Genomic DNA, 23,411 nt, shown 5'->3' with positions numbered 1-23,411 from the left:
CAAGTACCCTGACTGTTACATCCTTGCAGGCCTCGGAGGCACAAAGTCATCTCGAGCCACAATCCTCGCAAGACTCAGGGGACACCTAGTCAACCTGAGCCGCATTCCTCGCAAAACTCGGGGGACATGCAGTCAGCCCCAGAACGCACATTCTCACACCACACGGTTCAGGAATCCCCAAAACTCGTGGGGCATTTTCATAAATGACTAAACTGTTTCAAAGGCAGCTGGGGGTTACTCTTGAGGTGAGTTTGAAAACCATATTCCAAATCTTTTCTCAACTTTCCAAAAGTCAGTTCTCAACTACCTTTGAATTTACATCACATACTGTTGAGAACTAGTGTCCATAATTCATCATTTTCAACTACTGAGTATATATATTGAATATAACATGCACTTAGATATTTAATTAATTTACCAATCACATCGAAATCTGATTAACAAACCATTCCATTCCGATACTATAATAATAATCTTAATAGCAATAGATAACTAAATAAATAAATAAACAAATAAATAAATAACTAACCACAACCCTTAGAGATTTCATCACTACCAATAATACATAATCTTCAAATAACAAAATAATATAAATATTCACAATTAGCAATCCATATATATATATTCATTCCATAATCATATAAATCCATAATAGAATGCATGGTAATTTAATCAATGAAAAGTAATAACCTTTAAAAAAAATCTCATATCAAATCAATTTCCAATCTAAACTCACTATGCAAGAAATTCCGTACTAAAAGAACTACGTACTCTTAATAAAAACAAATGTCCACTTATTTATGATTCCCAATCCGGAAGTTCCTATATTATCAACAAGATTTAGGATACATGTAAGTTTGGTCCGAATCGAACGTCGGATCTCTCGCGATCGCACGATCGGACGGTTATCGTTTAACACAAACTTTAAGTTATTGAATCGGAACATCCGGGGCTCCGATTCACAATCCGCGAATTCCTACACTATCCTAGGAATGCCTAGATCAACATATATTGAAATGGAGTTGATCCAATGGTCCGAACATGTCGAACCCGGATAACGCCTTATATGCGATATTCGATCGACGATCAAACGATATCCAAATTCATATCCGAGTATACCGTCATGCTCGGGACGACATAAGGATGATTTTAGGGCTCAAGGACCGGCCGATGCGTGGATGTCCAAAGCGATTCCGGCGATCGGAAAATCTCTAAACCGACGGTTAAGACTTATACCTACATGATCAACATATAGAGTGGAGCAACTTTTGTTCTTGGACCTACCCCAAAAAGTAATCGGAGATTGCCGGAAATGCGAGCCGAAACTGGCCAAATCTTTAATCGCTAAAACAAGTTTCATAACACAGAAATTAATTCTAAAGAATCCAACCATCAGCTAGAACACATCGAGAGGATGAAAATGAAACAAAACTAATGCTCCGCAGTACAGTTCTATTGTGTTTTTGAACTGATATTTGGGCTGAATTTTGGGTTGAGAATATTGTCTTTGTCTGACATGTATACAATTGATCATCTAGAAACTTTTCGGATTTCTTGGTGTAACTAGTAATTGCCACTGCGAATTCGATTTAAGTTGAGCTTTGCATAGATTAAGCTGGTCTTATTGGTAATTATTTATTTTCATCAAATTAAGATTTTCGCAAAGTTTTTAAGGAAAAGAGTTGCTTCCAACAAGTAAACTGCAAATTTACCCTTGTGCACAGAAGAAATTCAAGTACATTCATGAGACTTAAACCACGTTAAGAAAATAAATAAATAAATAAACCCGTACAAGCTCAACTTGATTTATTTAGTCACACTTGTGTATAGTAAAACAAATTAGTGAGAACTGAAAAGTTGTCCTAAACCTAAAACGTTGTTATAGACATAAACATAGTATTAGCATTGAAAATGTGAATCAATCCTATTCCTTATCAAAATTGCGGACTGAGTACCAAGTCTGGATGCCGCTTATATATTTGGATTCCTTATTTATTTTACTGTATTTTGAGTACATAAATTTTATATTTGAACTCCAAAATATTTTTAAGATCTGAAAAAAATTTGAAATTAAAATCAGAAAATCAGAAACCCTTCCCAAATTGAAATTAACAAAAGAAAATGAGAGAGAGGGAGGGAGGAGAGAGAAAGAGACGGGAGAGGGAGGAGAGAGAAAGTGTGGAGAGAGAAGGGAGAGAGAAAAAAAAAACTATAAAACCTCATTTTTTTAGTTTGTAATAATGGGGTGGTTTTGAATTTTTCTTGGGCATGTTAAGGCATGTTAGTCCCTGTCTTTTCAATTTTTACAATCGCATATCCTTAGTTTGTAAATTTTTTGCAATGTGATTCCGCCGTTAGGGTTTCTGTTAGATTTCTCTGTTAATTGCCTACGTGGCATTGTGGGTCCCACATTTTTTAAATTTTTTAAATTTAAAATTGATTAAAATATGAATAAAATATTAAAAATCAAAAAATTTATCTCTCAAAAAATCTAATTTTTTTTATTTAGGTGTAATAAAATATTCATATAATTTTTAAAAATCAATTAAAAAATTGGGCAAAAAACCCACACCACCCATTTTTTTCATTGTCCAATGGAAAAAGAAAGAAACAAGTGTTCGTCTTCATCACCAACACCACACCACCCATTTTCTCCTCCTATCTGAACCATCTTCTTCTTCTCTGTCAGTTGCAACCCTTTTATCATTCTCCTCAGATTTGAACCCTCTTCAACCTTTTTATCATTCTCCTCATATCTGAACCCTCTTCTTCTTCTCTGTCAGAAGCAACCTTTTTATCAAGACCTAATTTTCCAGAGACTCTTCTTATTTCCCCTATTTTCAAGCAATGGGGAAGCAAAAACTAAACCCAGAAATCAAAGAATTTGGGGAAGGGAACCAGAAACTTGCGACATAGATTATTATTAGTTGTTAGGAAGCATGCATCAAAACTAACTGCGAACCCATTTCCTAACAACTCCTAAACGTGTTTAGCCTAGAAAGATCATCAGCAGTTTAATTTGAACGCAAAAAATTTCAGAGAGAGAGGTCAAACTCTTCATCCTCCCTTGCGAACTCAAACTCCAGATCCCAGGTCCCTAGTGCACCCATACCCGACCCAATAACTCAAAACAACTTCGGCGAGATCCGATGAGTGAGATGGTGCCTAGATCTGGGAGGTGACTGTGAGAGAGAATCGGAGAGAGAGAGTCAGAGAGAGAGAGAGAGAGATGCGGTTGGTGGTTGGGTTCGTGGGGCTAGGTGGAGATTGAGGGTTGCGGAGAAGAAATTCGGAGGTTGGGGGGGGTGGAGGAGGAGGGAGGAGGGATGGGTCTGGGTTTGTGATGGGGGAGAAAAAATCGCAAGAAATCGTCTTTTGGGGGGTGGGGGGGGGAGCGCTTGTGATGGGTTCTGCAGATTAGTTGAAAGAGAGATGGGGAAGGTCTTCGTGGTTGGTATGATGGTGGGGTGGAGGCTGGTCGGGATAGGAATGGAGAAGAAAGGGGGGAGGAGTCTGGGTTTCTGGGTTCGTGGGATATGGCTGCAGGTTGGGGTGTTGGAGCTTGATCAAGAGAGAGAGAGAGAGAGAGAGAGAAAGAGAGAAATTTTGTTTTAATTTTTTTTGGTTTTATGGTTTTTAATATTTTATTCATATTTTAATCAATTTAAAATTTAAATTTTAAAAAAAAGTGGGACTCATAGTGCCACGTAGGCAACTAACGGTGGAATCTGACGGAAACCTAACGGTGGAATCAGATTGTAAAAAATTTACAAACTTGGGGTATGCGATTGTTAAAATTGAAAAGACGGGGACTAACATGCCTTAAGAGTGTAAGTACATGGTACTAAATTGTAATTAACCCTTTATTTTACTGTATTTTGAGTACATAAATTTTATATTTGAACTCCAAAATATTTTTAAGATCTGAAAAAAATTTGAAATTAAAATCAGAAAATCAGAAACCCTAGATTCCCAAATTGAAATTAACAAAAGAAAATGAGAGAGAGGGAGGGAGGAGAGAGAAAGAGACGGGAGAGGGAGGAGAGAGAAAGTGTGGAGAGAGAAGGGAGAGAGAAAAAAAAAACTATAAAACCTCATTTTTTTAGTTTGTAATAATGGGGTGGTTTTGAATTTTTCTTGGGTTTGAGTTTTTAAAAATGGGCCTACCAAATAGTTTTTTGTGGTTTTGGACTTAAAATCTGATTTTGAGTTTATAAAAATTAGAGGCATGACCTTAATTCTACTGATACAAATTTGGAGCGTAATATAAAAAATAAACAAAGCAAAATGCCAATATGAGCCAGAGGAAAACTTCATGAGCTAATACAAGTACCCGTAAGAAACAAAAAGTGTCAATTTTTCGTTTATTCCACACTATAACATGTCAATAAATCCAATGCTATCCTCTTGCATTTCACAAGTATTGTCTTTGTCTGACATACAATCGATCATCTTAAACTTTCTGGATTTCTTGGACTAACTGGTAATTGTCACTGCGAATTCGATTCAAGTCGAGCTAAGCTAGATTTAAGTTGGTCTAATTAGTAACTATTTCTTTTCATGAAATTAATATTTTCCCAAAATGTGCAGCAACCCATAAAATGAAACCATACAGAATTACATTGTTTATTAAAGAAGAGCCTACAAATACCCTTGTCCATTAAAGAAATTCATACATGAAAAAAAAAACTTAAACTGCGTTAACCCGAGGAAAAAACATACAGTACATGTTGAACTTGATTAATTTATTTAGTCACACTTGCATACAGTAAAATATATAAGTGAGAACTGAAAAGTTGGGATTTGTGGACCCTGGCATTTATTGGATACTTCAACAAACCAGAAAACAGAAATGAGTGTAAGCCATATGCATTTTCAGTACCTAAAGCTCATCTTTTATAGTGGGGAGAGGGTTGGAGTTGTGGTGCTCTGCTTATAATTTATGCATTTTCCGATTTATGTCCGAAACTAAGGTCATTTTTAGGCTTCGATTCAATTGTTTTACTAGCACAAATCCAAAACCTACAAATGACCTTGTTTAAGCCATAAACACAGTATTAGCATTGAAATTGTAAATAGAGAATCCTATTTCTGATAAAAACTGAGGACTGCGTACCAAGTTTGGATGCCGCTTAAGATGAGTGCTATTAGAGCTCCAATGAAAGCAAGCATGGCCCAGGGGCTACTGAAATGATCTTCGAAGAATTGAGCGAACCATGCCTTCCACTTGGTTTTGTAGTGTTGCTCTAATTTGGCATTAATAGACTTGTACATAGGATGGGCAAGCACCAAATCTGGGCCTATCTCGTGAAAGAGGTCAGCGAGGGCTTCGTCGCTCCCACGCAAGTTGCAAAGTATGCGGGCTGACCTTAGCTGCTTAGCATCTTTGGGATGAGCAATGAGTGAACTGAGGAAGCCGAAGTAAGAGGTGACCGCAAAATCATTTCGGAAATCAGGACACATTTCGTAGGCTATCAAATTCAAGAACAAAGACATTGCGTCTTCGTTTATGGGAGGAAGACTAAGAAAGCCTGCAAACCCTTGAGAAGCAAAAGATACGTCCTTCAAGGAGCTAGTTTTGCTACGCCTAAAATGGACCCCGGCTGCCTTAAGCTCCTGCGCATTGCGAAACGATGGTGAACAGTCTTCTTTGCCACCATGATAGCTAAGCTCTCCTGACGGACCTAGCATTTCGTTCCGAAGAAAATCAAGAAGATGAGTGCATTTCAGCTCCCAACGACGTCCTCGTAGCATAATCTTGATTTCCTTCTCTTTTTTGTCAACAAAATGCTTCGTGATTTCCTTCTCTTTTTTGTCAACAAAATGCTTCGCCATTTCCTTCTCTTTTTTGTCAGCGATATGCTTCTTGATTTCCTTCTCTTTTTTGTCAACGAAATCTAACAATGACTCAAACTCTGTGCTTCGCAACGGCCTCACTGGCTTTTCTGCTGCAGCAATCTGCGTTTGAGCAAAATGCTCCATATTTCTGTGCAGCTCATCTTCTTTTCTGCTTGACCACATCAACAACTTGAGGACTTGATAAGGGAGTTGGTTCTCTAGCAAGAACAAGTCCAGCCGTGCAAAGGCCACTTGGGTTGCGTTCATCCCAAACTCTTCCAAGCAATCATATTTGTGTATGAATTGCAAGGTTGAACATCCATCTATGAACAACATCCAGGCGAGTGCCTCATCATCATCGTAGCACTTTTTTGTTTCACTGTCGTAGCAGTCCTTTATTTCAAGGATGTTTTCTTGAATCGTCTCGTACAAATGATTATATGTGCAGCCGCAATCCTTGATAAAGTCTGCTGCCAAAGTGTATTTGAGTTCCTCTGCTTCCTTGCACTTACCATGATGGATCGGACCCATTGCTAGTACCCTTGGCTCAAAGCATTTCACCAAATTACTGTGACTTCGGAGAATTCTAGGAACACTTTGGATCTTTGATTTTGAGCTGCTTGTAGCTGAATTGTCATTGCCATAGGGAGTTGGAAGTCTACTTTCTGCGTCCCTCAGTTTATCAACTCCCTGCTCCACAGAATCAAGCATTTTAATGCTCAGTTTATTAGCTGAAGTGAAATCAGCCATTTTAATGCTCTGCTAATTGGAAGCAAATTTCTTCTTAGTTTGTTTAATAAGCAAGGCAATTATGTCTTTATATAATATGATTCGATCGATCAGCAAAAGCATAGAAGAATAACACACTTTATCTCCAATGAAGCTTGGTATTATATTTGGACCCTTTTTAACTTTAACTTGGTATATATATATATATTGCAAAACTTTCGATTTCACTTTTACTTTAGATTTCATAGAAGAATAAATGTCATACATACATGTGAGAAGTATATTTCTGTGTAGACCCCATGGAAGAGTCATAATCTTAAGGCAGGACAAGCCTTAGCCCCCACTTTTTCTAATATTCTTCATTCTCCAATAAGTATTTAAGTTCAAGATTGGTTACATACTTCTGATCTCGGCCGTTGGATTGCATTTAAGAGACTACCAACACATTTAATGAATGCAATCCAACATCCAAGATTAAAAGTATGTAACCAATACTTAACATAAAACATTTATTGGAGAATCTCCCTACATGTTAATATATGAGGACTCATAATTTAAGGGCACTTTCGATAACCAATTTGTTTTAATTTTTCACTTTTTTTGAAAACTGAAAATTGAAAACACGTTTGAGAACAGTTTTCAAAATAAAGGCGATTTTTAAAAACAACTTTTAAAAGTTTAATTTTTTGCCCTCCTTGCTCATTCACAAATTCTATAGCATCACATATGCATCGCACTCTAGTCCCAAAATTTGATATACGGGACCTTCTGACTTGGACCCGGCCACTCAACTCTTTGCATTCAACTACGGACACAGTTCGAGCCCCGTGACCCTTTGACCATGCTCAACACCTCCATACCGAAAATTCACCAAAAATTCACTATATACTTACATTCACGTCCATTCTGTGACATCAATTTCACAATTTGGTCCGAACAAAACTTTATCTTTTAAGTTCCACATAAATATGTGATATTCGCACAACATCTCCTATCCATAAATCTGCGTCTGGCTTTTAATGCTCTGGTGATTGGAAGCAAATTTCGCTTCCTAATTTGTCTTCCTTTTGCGCTTTGTATCTTCAAAGTTCCTATCTTAAAAGTAAGGTAGTTCTCTCTATATAATATGACTCGACCGATCAGCAAAAATAACTTAAGCGTTAGGAATATTATTGGTACTCAGAGGAAGAACATAACATTTATCACTTTATTGGCAAGGAAGCTTCGTATTATACTTGGAGCCTTTAAGCTTGGTATATATAAAGTTTGCAAAACCTTTGGATTTCACTTTAACTTCATTTCAAGTTTGGAATATAGGATGACTTTTGATTTGAGGTAACAAAGTAAGATCTTCCTATAAGTGACAAGAATAAATATGATACACGTGAGAAATATATTTCAATGTATACCCGATGGCAGAGACCCCCTTAAGGCAGGAGGAGAAGCCTTGGCCCCCAACTTTTCTAATATATATATATAAATTTATGACGCTTTTTAATTTGTCTTCCTTTTGGGCTCTTTATTTTCATAGTTCATGTAGGCAAGATAGTTCTCTCTATATAATATGACTCGACCGATCAGCAAAAATATAGAAGAATAACTTGGGCATTAAGAATATAGGTATTCAGAGGAGGAACGTACGTAACAGTAAATAAGCACTTTGTCGGCAAGGAAGCTTGGTATTATCTTTGGACCCTTTCTAAGCTTGGTATATATATTTTGCAAAACTTTGGATTTCAATTTACCTTCATTTCACGTTTGGCATATACGATGACTTTGTTTCATGTGAGGTAACAAAGTAATATCTTCCTATAACAAGAATAAATGTGATACATATGGAGGATTCATACGTTAAGGGCTAGTTTGAGAGTCAATTTGTTTTATGTTTTAAGTTTTTGTTTTTGTTTTTTATATATATATATTTTTTACCCTTCTTTTTCGATCACCAATTCTATATTATCATATTTCAACCAAAATAAATAAATAAAATTCATATTATCACACATGCATCACACTCTATTCCCAAAATTCAATATTTGGGACCTTCTAACTTGGACCCGGCCGCTCCACTCTTGTATTCAGCCGCGAAGGATGTCTCAGCTCCAGGATTCCCTGACACCTCCAGACCAAAAATGCAATCTAACATCTAGTCTCATTCAATGACATCAAATTCACAATTTGGCCCCAAGAAAATTTTAATTTTCAAGTTCCACATAAATATGTGACTCTCACAACATTTTCTATTCATAGATCCGTGCCTGGCTTTGAACAGTTAGATACAAAATTATCTATTTTTGAATCAGAAATTAAAGTAGTATATGTTTTAGCCCCTTAGAGCATCCACAATCACGCTCCCTATTTCTTAGTCAAACTTAGATAAGTTAGTTCGATTGAATCTAGGTGAAACAATAGCTAAAAAAGGGTACGGAGATTTCTCTAGGGTGAGAACCGGGTGGCCAGAGCCGTGTGGAGAAAATATGGAGAGAGGCGAGCGATGTGGGCGTCGGCAATGGAGTTGCCGCAGGCTAGGAGAGAGAGGGGAGAGAGATCTCGGGTATTTTTACAGGGTTTTGGAGCTAGGTTTTGAAGTTACCTAGAATGATGAATGAGGCCATCTATTTATAGGAGTCTCGGAGGCTAGGGTTTCGTAGAAAATAAAACTCTTATTAGGAAGGAGTTTATTCTTTCCCCAAATTATAGAGATTGAGTCCATTAGGGATTTGATTGGTATCCAAATCTCCTAATTTGATGATGATTATATCTCATTATTAGGATAATATCTAAATTAATGGCATTACCTTATTAAATAAAGATTATATCATATAATTAAGATATTACCCCTATTAATTAATTGGCCAAATAAATTGGTTCAATTAATTAATTTAAGATATATTCTTCTTTTCCACATGGCGTGCCATAATTGGAGACGAGAATATTTGCTCCCACAAATGCCCCCCCCCCCCCCCCCCCCCCCCCGAACTTCTGCATGGCTCTTGTGTGACATGTAGGAGATGAAATTATTTTTCGTGCTCTCCAACTGTGTGAGGGTTTTCTTCTATGAGTTGAACTCCTTTTGCAGATTGGGTTTCCAATTGGAGTAGGCTTTGGACTTCTCTTGGAGTTGGGTTCCCAGTATGAATGAGCTTGCGATTTCTTTTTGGCCTAGGTTGTCCAAAACCTTGCAAAAAATACCCAAGATCTCTCTTCCCTCTCTCTCCTAGCCGGCAGCAACTCTATTGCCGCCGCCCACATTGCTCTCCTCTCTCCATATTTTCTCCCGATCACCACACGACTCCAGCCACCCGATTCTCACCCTAGAGAAATCTCCGTACCCTTTTTAAGCTATTGTTTCACCTAGAATCAATTGAACTAACTTAGGCATCGGAGTGCCTTTGGCGAACACCCCCCGAGTGTGTTCTATTTACTCTGGTCTTTTTTACAGGAATCGAGGAAGAGAGAGAGAAGATTACAGGCCCAATGACCTAGAAGTGAATATTCTCCCATGAGGTTATTTGCACAAACACATATCTTCTGATTTGTGTTCTTTACCGTTAAAAGCATTTCATGAGGAGCCTCCGTTGACAGCATTGGGCTTGGAATTGCACCAATGTTTTGTTAACGAACATAAAATCAAGAAATTTTTATTATTATTGCTAGCTAAGCTTATTCTACCTGTAGTCCAATCTTGAAAACAGTATTTCAATCAAACTCTAATTAAACATATTGTAGCAAGCAAGGGACAATATATAAGAATCTATAATATTCTCTGGAAATGATTTCTATCCCCTGCGCTATGAAAAGGAAGGGCCAAAAGCTCATCTGATATAAGAATATCACTGTCACTGGCTCTGCGAAAATTCTCGGCTGCGTTTGGCAGCAGCGAGGACTGCATTCATCAATATTCCACGAAACCCGCCCTTCTCCAGCTCATGAATGCCAGCAATAGTAGTTCCAGCAGGTGATGCTACATCATCCTTTAGCTGACCTGGATGCTTCCCAGTACTAGTAACCATAGATGCTGCTCCTAATACCTGCAAAGGGAAGCAAAGAATTGGCTATCCTCACAATATGGAATTGAAGAAAAAATAAACCAAAGTGACGATACATTATGAACAGCCAGCAAATACAATATGAACTCTTGACGTTGAAAAGAAAGGGATTTTTTAAAATGTGTTTCGGATGTTCAAGCCACCAAAATCAATCCGAAGGCAGTTGAGAGTTAGAAACTATTTCAGTTCTTTAAATACTTTTTCTTGTTGGTGAAGGTTTAAATTTTAAAAGTAAAGGGATTATCTACTTTCATATATTTTATGCAATGTCTCTTTTAAGGAGATCTAAACCTACATTGTTACAATTTGTGACAAATAGACACAAATACACGATGGTGTGATGATGTCACATGACTGGTTGAGTACTAAAACACCATGCAATATAAGCAGACTTACAGTTTGAGATGCTAGACCCAGTGCAAGTTCTCGAGGTAGACCTGCAGCAACTCCTCCATCTGCCAAAGCCTCTATCGCCAAATATATATATGCAGGACCACTGCCACTGTATGTTTATAAAAGGTATCAATAAAACCGAATCTATGACTTCATATCTAAAATTATTAAAATTATTGGGATGAAAATGCATGATTAACAAACGTAGGAACCTCTTTGGAAGATACACTAAGAGTATATTTGAAAGGAAGATCTCTGATTGCAACAAGAGATAAGTAAAAGATATTCTGCAGTGGAGAATGAACAGCATCATTTTTTATTGCAACACAAAGTCACATACCTAACGCCAGTAACTGCATCAAACAATTTTTCATCAGCTTTCCACGTCTTTCCTACTGATCCAAATAATTTAGCTATTAGGTCTCCATCTTGTTCTGTTGCACCTACTCCCAAGCTCATAACTGTGTGACCAGAGGATTAGAGGCATGACCATTTTCATTCTACTCATACAAATTTGGTGTACCAAATTAAAAGCAATATGAAAAGTAAACAAAGAAAAATGCAAATATGAGCGAGCGGAAAACTTCAAGAGTTAAAAGGTACGTAAGACTACCTGTAAGCAATAAAAAGTGTCAATTTTCCTTTTATTCCATACTAGCAACATGTCAATCAATCCAATGCACTACCACAAACAGCATTTCGCAAGTCTTGTCACCACTGTAACATGTCATACTAGCATGATCTAGGGTGGCCAGCTGTTATATTCCCAACTTTTATGCAAACTATTATGGAAAAAAAAAGAAACAGTACTTTTGTGTAATACGCCAAATGCTGCTAGTTATTATTTCTATAGGCTGCAGAAGTATAACATGAAGTTTAGTAAATATTGCTTTAAAAATGGCTTTATAAAAGAATATTAGTTTTAAAAATCCTCCAAACCTATTAATTTACTTTTTAAACTGAAAATTTGCATGGAGCACCTCATTGAAAGTTTGTACCGAAAATATTCACTTAAGCAAATAACAATTTGGTTCGCAATGCAAAAAACAGTGCCAAGCCAGTTTGCAGATACGTTAAAAATAATAGTATACCCGACATTATTCGTTTTTATTCGAAGTCAAGGAATAAACCATTGAAAGGATAACAGAAGTACCTGATGCTGCCTCACCAACAGCAGATGGAGTGTTTGGCATTACCCTAATAAATCGGCTGTTACCAGCCCACTCCTAAGGTAGATAGACCGATTCCGTTAATAGATTAAACAAAAAAAACTGAATGTGTCTCAACCTTTTATTTTCAATAACATTAAGAACTCAAAAGTTATACATTTAAGTTTAAAATAGAACTACATGCATGAAAGACCAAAAAAAGAAAAAGAATATACTTGTACAGTGGTAGGAATCAAAGGACTTAGAGCATGGGGATCAACAAACAGGAAGAGATAGTGCGCACAAACCATAGAAGCTGTCACACTTAATCTTATGATTAACGTATAGAATAATAAAATTAAAATTTGATGCTAAAAAGTCATTTCCAGGATTAGGCTTCCCTGGTATTAAGAGCATGCAGTCCAGTAACTATAGTTATTATTAAGAGATGCTGGTCAATACAAAGTATACTGTGTTCCGGCAATCATAAAACTAGTAACCCCAAATTACTGAAGCTGCCCAAGATTACTTTTCGAAAATAAAATGGTTAAGAAACTTAAATTTTTGTTACTGCGTTGTCACAATTTTGAAGGGTGAGAACTGGCTAAATTTACCAATGGCTAAATGTTGTAACTGTGGGGAAATAATTGACTTTGTGCAAGGAGAAAACTGCATTGTCAACATCTCTCAAACTTCAGTATCAGCACTATTATTGTCATGAACAGCATCATATTCTTTCTGGTGGCTGGCACATTCATAAATGGGGATAATCATAATTAGACTGTTGACTACAGATATTGATTTGCAACACCCATTGTTCTTCATTTACACCAAAGGACCTTTCCAAAGTTACTAACTGTCATATTTCCTTATAGATAGGAGAAACAAGGGAAGCACTACAAGTGACCAGACTCTGAAATTCAAGAATGAATGCTCAGGTGATAACATGCTATATTGCTCATTCAGTTCATCAAATTGTTTGTTCTGTTATTAACTTATTACTCCTTTCATCCTCTATATAGTGAACCAAACATTGAGGACTTCAAATTTCCCCTAAATAGTAAATATAATTCTACTTTCTTACAAAACTTGGTTAACAGTAACATGTGCTTATTCATCAGACACTGCAAGGAAAACAAATGTGGTACCGAACAACAGATTTATTCATCTATTGCATTAGACAAAGAAAAGGGTGATGCTTGAAGCTGGAAAGAAATGCACTCTTTTATAATTGACTTTTACACAAGCAGAGCTGAAAATTGGCTCGAATTTGAAAAAAGAATTTACACATGTATATTAGACTGACGTTAGTTAAGCCCAGCCCTCTATCCTCCCTTTTACCTTCATAAAAGTTAATTCCCTACTCTCTGTCTACTCTCTGTCATTCTTTAGAGAAAGGCAAAAGGGAAATGAAAGATGAAAAAGAGTTGCTCAGTGTGGAATGGTAAAGGAGTGGAACTAATTTTGTGGAAAGGGAAAGGGAGAGGCATGTAAATGTGGGTGAGCTAATGTGTAAAAAAAAAAATTTATACACATAATTTTCTTCTTTGAAAACATATATAACCTGTTCACTCCAACTTTTACGTACATTTGCATTGCATATTATTTCCTGTTGTCTTTTTCTGTTTGTGTCCCATGGCTACGTGAATCCTTTCTTTCTTATTAATAGTATTTCCATACAGTTTCCTTAAAAAAAAGAAAACATCTATGCAGTACTTAAGTGTAGAGTTTGTTTATATATATATATATAGCTTAGCACACACCAATATAAACTTTTCGCTCCACTGTGTACAATACTTAAATCAATTAACGCATGTAATATGTTCAGAACATAACCTTTTCGTAGAAACTGAAAAGAACTTACTCAAAATGATAAACTGGAAGTTAGAGGTTCATGAATAAAATACAGAGTGTTTTGGCCAATCCATATAGACTAAAGTCAATTTAGATAGTTGACCAAAAAAACAAATACTCAATTTAGATAAAAAGCAAGAAGAGTTGTAACTGAGAGACCTGCAGATCTTTCAATTTGACTCCAGCAGCAATTGAAACTAGCAGCTTCTTTTTGGAAAGTAGTGGCCTCAACTGCAAAACTACATCTTTAACTGCACAAATGTAAAGGCACAACAACATCATTATCTGGTAAACATCCACAAAATCACCACCTAAAATTCATTCCCATATCTCTAAAATCAAGATACATTTCAATCATACAAGAAGCAAGAGCAAATGATAAAAAATATAAAAAAATTATATTATATATATAATATATAAATACAATATCTTTGAGAAATTGAGAGATAATGGAAAAGTGTAAATACCAACTTGAGGTTTGACAGAGAAAATAACGATATCACTCTCTTCCACCACCTGTAATCACCATAGAAGAAATGCAACTCAAATTATTCACCACAAAAGATACAGACAGATACACAGAGAAAAGAAGGGAGAGAGGGCCAAACGTCGCCGTTTTTGTGGAGGAGCTCGACGCCGAAGGACTCGAAGGCTTGGCGTCGAATGGGGTTAGCGTGGAACGTAGAGATGCGATTTGGAGGCAGAACGCCCGATCGGACGATCCCTCTGGCGATGCTCTCCGCCATTTTACCTGCTCCGATGAACCCTAGCTTGAACGTGTCCGTGGGGATGGGTAACGCCTCCATGGCTAAATGCGACGTCGTATCAGAGTCAGATTCAGTTTGTTTTTGTTTTCTTAAAGTGCCGCAGAAACAGAAGCGAGGGAGGAGTAGTCTCAGTCAGCAGCGCGGCAGTGCCGCTTTTATCATGACTGGTTTGTTTGAATAAAATTCGGGTCATCTGACCCGAACGAAGGAATTGATGGGTCGGGTTGGATTGAATGACACGTGTCAGACTAAGACAAGCTTTGCATCCCTCTGAATTTGAGCTCAATGACAATTAGGTGCATTAACTTTTTAAATTTTATAAAGACTAGCCCCTTAATGTTTTTATCAAAATAACATTTGTAAGGACTAAACTCAAAGACTCAATTGCCACAATTAAATTTATTATTAATTTTATTAAGGTTCCAGTTAATGATTAACATAACCACTTTTTCATTGGTTAACATTAAAATAATGTACAAAAATTATTGATGCACATCTGAACGGTTTAAAATATGGAACCAACAAACTTTCAAGCCTAAAAATATCCTATACCCCAATTTGGCCACATGTACTCCAAGATATACCTAACATAATCTGTTCCAGCCACAAACAAGATTGCCTGCCTAACATAATTTGTTCCAGCCAGCCCCACACACACACAAGTACGTGTTGGGAACATAAATGTCCCAAATTAAGTATCGAAGCCTTTGACTCACAATATAAAATTTACGCATTTTAATTCATTTTCAAAGTTTTGAGATCAATAGTCTAATTTTAACACTAATTTTAACACGGTATCAGAGCAGAAGATCGAGAGTTGTTTTAGTAAAGTTTACGCTGAGAGAATCAACTTTACCAAAGTAGAAACCGTTTATTTTACATAGCAGTCAAATGTACATTCATACACTGGAAGTAGAATCCACTTCAACACAATGCGGAAGAATCATACCATGAGCAACATGGTACAAATTGGCTGGAATGGCCGGTCTCCTGCATTCGGAGTAACTTTCTGATGTCGTTGTAATAAGCATAACCAACCCTACTAAGGGTAATTTACGCATGGAAAGCCAAGTCATTGGCCCATCTCATGGCTACGCTTGGTAGTAGCAACAACCGCATTCATCATGCTTGCGCGAAAAGCACCCTTCTCAAGCTCATGAATCCCAGCAATGGTGGTTCCTCCTGGTGAAGCAACTTGGTCTTTCAGCTGACCTGGATGTTTTCCTGTTTTCATTACCATGGCAGCTGCTCCGTAGAACTTCAGCAGAACAAGAGAAGACAGAAGGGAAAAGAAATAAATCAGAGGCCTAGAATTGTTCATAACATGAGGACCATGCATGGCATATCATGAGCCTGCGTGAGGTTATTGATCTATAGAGCAAGAAGAAACTTGGAGGAGCATTCCTGATAAAATGGAGCCATGGAAAGAATCACCGAAAGGAATTTCAGACCACAAATGCACCAGCATACCCATTCACCCACAATATACTGAGTCCATTTTAAAATTCATGAGTAGAATCATTATGCTGTTCTATAAGAACATCTTATATTCCGTTGAAATTATGATCATCCAAAATGTTTCGAAACACTATCTCAAAGTTCAATCAACTTCATTTCTTAAAAAATGATGTTCTAATCACTCAGATATTTGTGCATCTAAACCTATCAAATGCCTGCATTATTAACTCAAGACAAAGAAGCTGGAAGTGGCTGAAGAATGAAACAGAAGCTATTCTTTGCTAAAAGTCACTTTCTAAATAGACCGTGAAAAATCCGTGTATTATAAGCTATAACGTTGTTTATATCTAGACACTCCATTATCTTTCTTCAAGATTTGTCTATGCTGGGTACTCGATATATGCTTCTGAAAACAATTCAAGGCCTTAAATGAGATAGCTAAAAAGCTCAGACTTCTACTTTGGATTCACAGAACATACATTCTAGTGAGGGGTTATACAAACGTACCACTAGATTCTTAAGATATACATAACAGTTTCCACTTACAGCTTGAGCAGCAAGACTCAAAGCAATTTCTCGTGGTAAGCCTGCAGCTACACCTCCATCAGCCATAGCTTCTATTGCTATATATACAAATGCCGTACCAGCACCGCTGCAAAATTATCCAAACAAAAAGCCACTAACTATGGTGAACAGCTATTGATGTATTTTTCTTTTTTGAAAATTGAAAGAGAAGCGTATGCAAGAGGACACATCTATGGTGTCTAGTACTCCATAAAGTGCCCATAGAAATAAAAAGAAGAGCTTGTCAAATGTACCTCTAAATATATGTTGACAGATGAACATATGTGCACACAGAATGATGTGTAAGTGCAAGAGCAGGTGCATTTCCAAACTCTAATGATATACATAAGCAGTAACCAGATACTTCCTAGTTTACAAGTGTGATTATGTTTTATCTTTTGATTTAGAACAGGAATGATACAGCGGCAGCAACAATATGCTACCCAGTTTACATGAGTGATTATGTTTATCTTTGATGATAGCAAAGACATGTACGTACCCGACAGCAGCAGCAGCATCAGACAATTTCTCATCCATTTTCCACACCTTGCCAACAGCTCCAAATAGATCTGCTATTAGCTCTCCGTCGTTTTCTGTTGCAGCTTCTCCCAAGTGCATAACTGTTTAATTTAAGTATATTAGTTCTCCGTTGTTGTCAAACATAGGATTGGACTAGCTATCCTCTCCAATCAAATGTAATCCAGTGCAATCCAATCCTACCACATAAACCAGTTAATCACAGTCCCAAACATGGCCAAACGGCAGTGAAGTTAAATAATTCAGATGTAGAAAGCATTTCTTTCAGTATAACACAATAAATGTGAGAACAAGGAATTAGTTGTTACCAGTAGCTGCCTCACCAATGACAGAAGCAGTAGTAGGGATTACTCTAACAAACCGACCATGACCGACCCATTCCTGGATAGAAGCTTTGAACAAATAAGTATTAAAAATATGAAAGTTCAGGAACTTGACTGTAAATTAACAATCTTTGAAAACTTTTTCAAGCATATCACAGTAACGCTACCAACAGATAGCTCAAGGACACAGAGGAAAGAGTAGAAATGTTTGCATTGAAGTATCGTTTTTTCTGGTAATGGATAGAACATAAGAAAATTTGTAAGCAAACATGATTCTATCTAATTTGGCTTACTTTTCCGTCTATGATGACCACCGCTTTTACTCACTAGATATTTGATTCATCCTTACCTTAGTAAAAATAAACCAAAATGACACTTCAACACGAACATAATAGATTTGATAACTAAGGTATTTTTGGAATTGGTCAAGGAAACAGGACTTTCGAATTGTAACAGTACCAGTTCAAAAGAATAAATTGTAGCAGTGTAACAGATAACTGAAATCTTCCAGAGAGTATTCATGAACAACCTAATGAATAATGTTGAGCGTCTGCATAACTCCATAATAATGAATAATGTTTGCTATCAAAGTGAAAATCAGCCTGTATCAAATGAAAAACAACTCTTAACCTTCATATCATAGATAAAATGCATATGTTTTCCAATATTAAGTTGCTGGAAGATATTCCATTAAACCTGTATAGCAATTGACAAAGTAGACAGACCCCATTGTGATTGATGATAACATCTACACAGAGTCAACTGGGAAGATGAATTTTAACCGGAAAGGAATTGTCTAAATATCACAATATGCTTTGAGCATGGAGACTCAATGATTGGCTAAGAGTGAATCTAGAGTCAGAGGACATGAACCTAAGAAATCATCATTTTGTAATGAATTGGTTGAGAAGTTCTGTCGTCACCCTTTAACATTATTGAGATTCTATTATTAAGCACTTATGCAACAAGTCGTTAATTTCATATAGTGGTCATCTATACAAACCTGTAGAGATTGCAATTTATGTCCCACAGCAAGTGACAGAAGAAGTTTATTTTGTGAAAGTAGTGGCCGTAAATCCAAGATTACTTCCTTAACTGCATATCCAACAATCCAGTTTATGATAAATAAAAAAAAGATAAAACTTAATAAGGATTATCAGTGATCAACAGAGCGTTAATAAGAATGCATGTCAAATTATTTCATATTCAAATATGGACGGGAAACGAAAACAAGCGAAAGAAGGCGTACGTATTTGAGGTTTCACTGCGAAAATGATTACATCACACTCTTCAACTACCTGTCCATGATATTAATGGAAAAGAAAACGAGAAAGGAAAAATGGGAACTATAAGAGTAGTATACAACCACGGAAGCAGTACAAAAACTAATTAAATACAAGTTTGTTAATATATGAGTAAATAATTTGTTTTGTCCAGCAATTGAAGAATAGGGGACTTCTTGTCTCTTGCAGCAATGTAGGCGAACATGACTGGATTTAGTACATTGAAACTACATATTCTCCTTCTTTTCCTTTCCAGCAAACAAATATATAGAAATATCACTTTAATGAAAAATACAAACATTTGCAAATATTTGGACGCATAATCCGTAAAACATATCCGTATAGCGAAAACTGTCATACGAAACTATCTTCCTTTTCCGTTAGAGCTACTGTCTTGGTTTTTTTTACAGTCCCTTTGTAATTGCTTTTCTGCAGTTCCCTTGTAATTGCTCTGGCTTTACAAACCATCTCCTAACTCTATTTGTTTTTCATTTGTGCCACATTCAGCAAAGAACAACAAATAAAGGTTCAATTTTTATTGGGTAAATCAATGAATATATTGAAAATGAAAACAACGAACCAGCTACAAAGAATGGGACAGCCCCAACCAAACTCAGCAAGAAGGGAGCAAAAAGGCCAGCAACCGAGAAACGGACCCAATTAACAACTAACACAAGAAACTGACAGCCTCACTGCCGTGGCCAACTGTCTGCATTAAATGTTCGATTTTTGCAACAGTCCATAATGGAAAAATGGCTTTATATATATGTTCCAAGATATAAATGCAATGACTTTGACTATGACCATAAAGAGATATGCACCTGATGATTTTTCGGGAAAACCTTAATTCCCATGGATGTAAAATCCACCCTGCTTTCCGGGTTCCGGTGTGCCGTGAAAATTCTTGAAGCTGGTACTATCCCCTGCTTGACCAATCCGGTTGCAACACTTGATGCCAAGTTACCAGCCCCAATGAACCCCAACTTGAAGGCTTCCTTGTCAATTGGGTTGACTTGTGCTAGTGGTGACACTTCCTCACCTGCCATTTGGTTCGCTCTGTACCCAAACTGAATGCTCCCTCAGCAGCACCTGATCAGAGTAGGAAAAAGAAAGAGGTTGCTGTAGTTGCAGTGAGGTGGTGGTGTTTTTTGATTCAGACCAAGACCCAGTAGAAAGACTTGGGTGTCTCTGTCACGATTATGAAAGGCAAGGTTTTCTACAGAAGGAGACAAGGTTGGAAACTCAAGCCAAAAAGAAGACATCGTTGTGCACTTGTAAGTTGTAATTGCGAGGGGCAATGATACTATATTGTGAATTATTTTATTATTTTGTTTGACTTTTTTTTTTGGGAAAAAATTGCAGGTATGACTTTTTAGCCAAAATATATAGGAAAATGCTAGGGGCACCAACTTTGGGCACAACCTTGGGCACTAACTCTCTAATAGAGCGTGCAGCGGCGGACTCAGGAATTTTTCAGCGGAGGTGCAATTTTTAAAAGCTAAGAGCTCCAAAAACAAAAAAAAACAAAAAAAAAACAAAAAAACCTAAACATCCTTATCATTTAAACAATACTAATGTTATTCATAATTAATTTAAAAAATAACATTACAATTAACCCACAATTGTTGCTGACAAGGTTTCATATCATGAAAACGTCGCATTATATTTGCATTACTAATACAAGAAAAAACATCTTTCTCAATGTAAACAACCAAGCTATCACTCAACCATTGATTCCCCATTTTGTTACGCAATGGTGTTTTCACAATATTCATAGCTGAAAAAGCTCTCTCAACCGAAGCAGTTGCAACAGGTAAAATTAAAGCCAATGTAACAAGTAAATACACATAGTTGTATATTCTACTCCTTCCTGTATTCACCAATTTTTCTGCCAGATCAATAATTCCGTTCAATGATGAAAACTATGTGCTGTTCTGCATATCAACAATATAAAGCCCAAGTTGATCTTCAAGCTTCATGAGGTCTCGGTCATTAAATTCTTGAGGATAAAATTTAGCAAAACGAAGTATTTTTTGTTTGTCAAAAGCTGCAAAATTATAAGCCGGACTCAAACATGCCATACAAAGGAGCAATTCAGTATTTACCTCTGTAAAACGATTATTCAATTCCACTAGTTGCTTATCAATGATAGTAAGAAATAGGTCCACACGATAATAATGGCGGTTTGTGAATTTCTGAGCTTTACGTCGTGATCTCCCTTGTGGTACAAATAAATCATCCATGTTAGGAACGTCAATATCATTGTTGCCACAAAATCTTGATACTTCGCCAAGCAAATCATCAAAGTCATCATCCCTCACGGATTGTAGCTTTTGCTTACATCTTTGGACCAACATCATCGCATTCACAATATCTTGATCTTTCTTTTGTAATGCCTTTGACAAATCATTTGTGACTCCCAATATAAATCTCATCAAATATAGGTGAAACACAAAGTCAAAAGTTTGTATTTCTTTTAACAACCTATTTGCTTCACCTAAATTATCTTGGTCGACATCATCAACAATCCATTCAAGCACCTTCATCACGGGATGAAACATAGTATTAATACTAAGTAAAGTATCATAATGTGAGTTCCAATGTGTATCACAAGGACGTTTGAGAGTAGTCTCTTGATTTAACCCTTGCTCCGTTTCAAGATCATCAATTTCAAGAGCTTTCATAATATCTTTTTGTTGTTGCTCTCTAAGTGCATCACAATGCTTACACGATGCTCCAATAATATTAATGACACTACTAGCCGTTGTGAAGAAAGTAGCAATGTTTTCATTTCCCTTTGCCACGGCTACAAGAGTTAGTTGTAGTTGATGTGCAAAACAATGGATATAATATGCTTGAGGATATTCTCTCAAAATCTGTGTTTTAAGACCATTGAGCTCACCTCTCATATTACTAGCACCATCATACCCCTGTCCTCGTAGCCTGGACATACTCAAATTTGTTGAAGAAATCAACTGCTCAATTGCCTCTTTCAATTTGCTACTAGTCGTATCAGAGACATATTGGACACCCATAAACCTTTCAATTACTTGCCCTTTTTTGTTCACATAACGCAACACCATCGCCATTTGCTCTCTTATTGAAACATCACGTGATTCATCTACCAATATAGAAAAGAATGCATCGTCCAAATCATTAATAATTGCATCAATGGTTTCAGCGGCACAAGAATTGACAAGCTCTTTTTGAATTTTAGGAGCAATAAACTTGAGATTCCTTGGAGCGTTCTCAAACACAACGGCACAAACTTTCTCATCATGATCGGCAAGAAATTGTAAAAGCTCCACATAATTACCCTTATTGCTAGTTGTTTCGCTTTCATCATGGCCACGAAAAGGAAGACCTTGTTGCAATAAATATCTAGTGCAATCAAGTGCGGCAGTTAATAGAATGCGATAATTAATACGAGCTTGGTCTGTCTGCTTGATCACAATGGTTTCAACGTGTTGCTTCTGATTCATTAAATCTGTACAATGTTGTGTAGCTTTATTGTGAAGACTTCCAACTTGTCCAACATGGTCCCTAAAATTCTCGGGCCCCTTCCTCCAATTTTTAAACCCTTTCTCAGTGAAGACATCGCTTCCAGCCTTTCCTTATTTATCAAAGTCGCATTTAAAAAGATAACAATGAAGACAAAATGCAGCATCCTTTTCTTTACTGTACTCCAACCAAACAAATGAATCAAACCATTTGACAAGAAAACATCGATTACTCTCCCCCATAAGTGTTTGAGGCATGTCATTTTGGCTTTTAGGCTGACAAGGACCCCTTTGTAGATAGGCTCTTCGGATTTGTTCTCAAAAATTGGGATTATAATAAGTCATTGGAGGCCTAAGTCCAGGGTCTGCAGGAAGATTAACCAATATTTCATCCAACTCAGTGACCTCCGATTGTTTTGGACTACCCGAATTATTCAAGGGATGATGTGAACTAGGCGGATTATTTGAAGGATTATTTGAAGGATGATTGGAACTAGCCGGATTATTTGAAGGAGGGTTAGAGCTACCCCTATTATTTGAAGGAGGATTTGAACTACTCGGATTATTTGAAGGAGGATTTAAACTCTTTCTCTTAAAGTACCATTCCATAACTGTACAATTAAAACAAAATAAGAGTTTGATGAATTTGGGTGATGTGAAATTGGTCTTTTATAAAGAGAATTCTCAATCCCATTCAAATAAGGAATTCCCAAAACCCAATTTAATAAAGAGAACTCCCAATTAAAACCCAATTATATAAGGAATTATAGTAGCCTAATTAAAACCCAATTATAGAAGGAATTATAGAAGCCTTAGAAAAGCCCACGAAATGGCCCAGAAGCTTCCCTCTTTTTTCCTCTTTTTTTTTTTATAAAAAAAACCCTGGTCCAAAACGACGTCATTTTGGCCAGGTTAAATAATAATAAAAAAAAGCAGCGTCCTTTAAACAGCATGGTCCAAAACTACGT

General features: G+C 36.7%; 3 protein-coding genes and 1 pseudogene across 4 annotated transcripts; all 4 read right to left on the bottom strand.

The window, feature by feature from the left end:
- Positions 1 to 4,677: 4,677 nt before the first annotated feature.
- LOC110745687 (UPF0481 protein At3g47200-like) lies at positions 4,678 to 6,623 on the bottom strand. The gene has a single exon (XM_021945805.2). It carries the CDS (start codon positions 6,586 to 6,588, stop codon positions 5,086 to 5,088), a length of 1,503 nt encoding a protein of 500 aa, XP_021801497.2. The 5' UTR covers positions 6,589 to 6,623; the 3' UTR covers positions 4,678 to 5,085.
- Positions 6,624 to 10,197: 3,574 nt separating this feature from the next.
- LOC110747186 (pyrroline-5-carboxylate reductase-like) lies at positions 10,198 to 14,923 on the bottom strand. The gene is made up of 7 exons (XM_088244415.1): positions 14,620 to 14,923; positions 14,479 to 14,527; positions 14,171 to 14,262; positions 12,163 to 12,235; positions 11,350 to 11,470; positions 11,013 to 11,118; positions 10,198 to 10,598 (listed from the first exon to the last, which is right to left on the bottom strand). Exons 1-7 carry the CDS (start codon positions 14,815 to 14,817, stop codon positions 10,407 to 10,409), a joined length of 831 nt encoding a protein of 276 aa, XP_088100541.1. The 5' UTR covers positions 14,818 to 14,923; the 3' UTR covers positions 10,198 to 10,406.
- Positions 14,924 to 15,595: 672 nt separating this feature from the next.
- Positions 15,596 to 20,216, bottom strand: LOC110747037 (pyrroline-5-carboxylate reductase). Of its 2 annotated transcripts, none has more exons than XM_088244155.1 (7): positions 19,765 to 20,216; positions 18,910 to 18,958; positions 18,664 to 18,755; positions 17,646 to 17,718; positions 17,300 to 17,420; positions 16,783 to 16,888; positions 15,596 to 16,036 (listed from the first exon to the last, which is right to left on the bottom strand). In XM_088244155.1, exons 1-7 carry the CDS (start codon positions 19,987 to 19,989, stop codon positions 15,851 to 15,853), a joined length of 852 nt encoding a protein of 283 aa, XP_088100281.1. In that variant the 5' UTR covers positions 19,990 to 20,216; the 3' UTR covers positions 15,596 to 15,850. The 2 variants fall into 2 exon arrangements, with proteins under 2 accessions (XP_088100281.1, XP_088100282.1); XM_088244156.1 differs by lacking the exon at positions 15,596 to 16,036 and adding an exon at positions 16,055 to 16,182.
- A 319-nt stretch (positions 20,217 to 20,535) lies between these two features.
- On the bottom strand, positions 20,536 to 22,425 carry LOC110756150 (uncharacterized; annotated as a pseudogene).
- Positions 22,426 to 23,411: the final 986 nt, after the last annotated feature.

This window comes from Prunus avium, chromosome 7 (genome assembly GCF_965620075.1).
Source record: "Prunus avium chromosome 7, drPruAviu1.hap1.1, whole genome shotgun sequence".
Classification (NCBI taxonomy): Eukaryota; Viridiplantae; Streptophyta; class Magnoliopsida; order Rosales; family Rosaceae; genus Prunus; species Prunus avium.
Note: the sequence above shows the minus strand (reverse complement) of the source record. Positions and strands in the feature narration are given on the sequence as shown.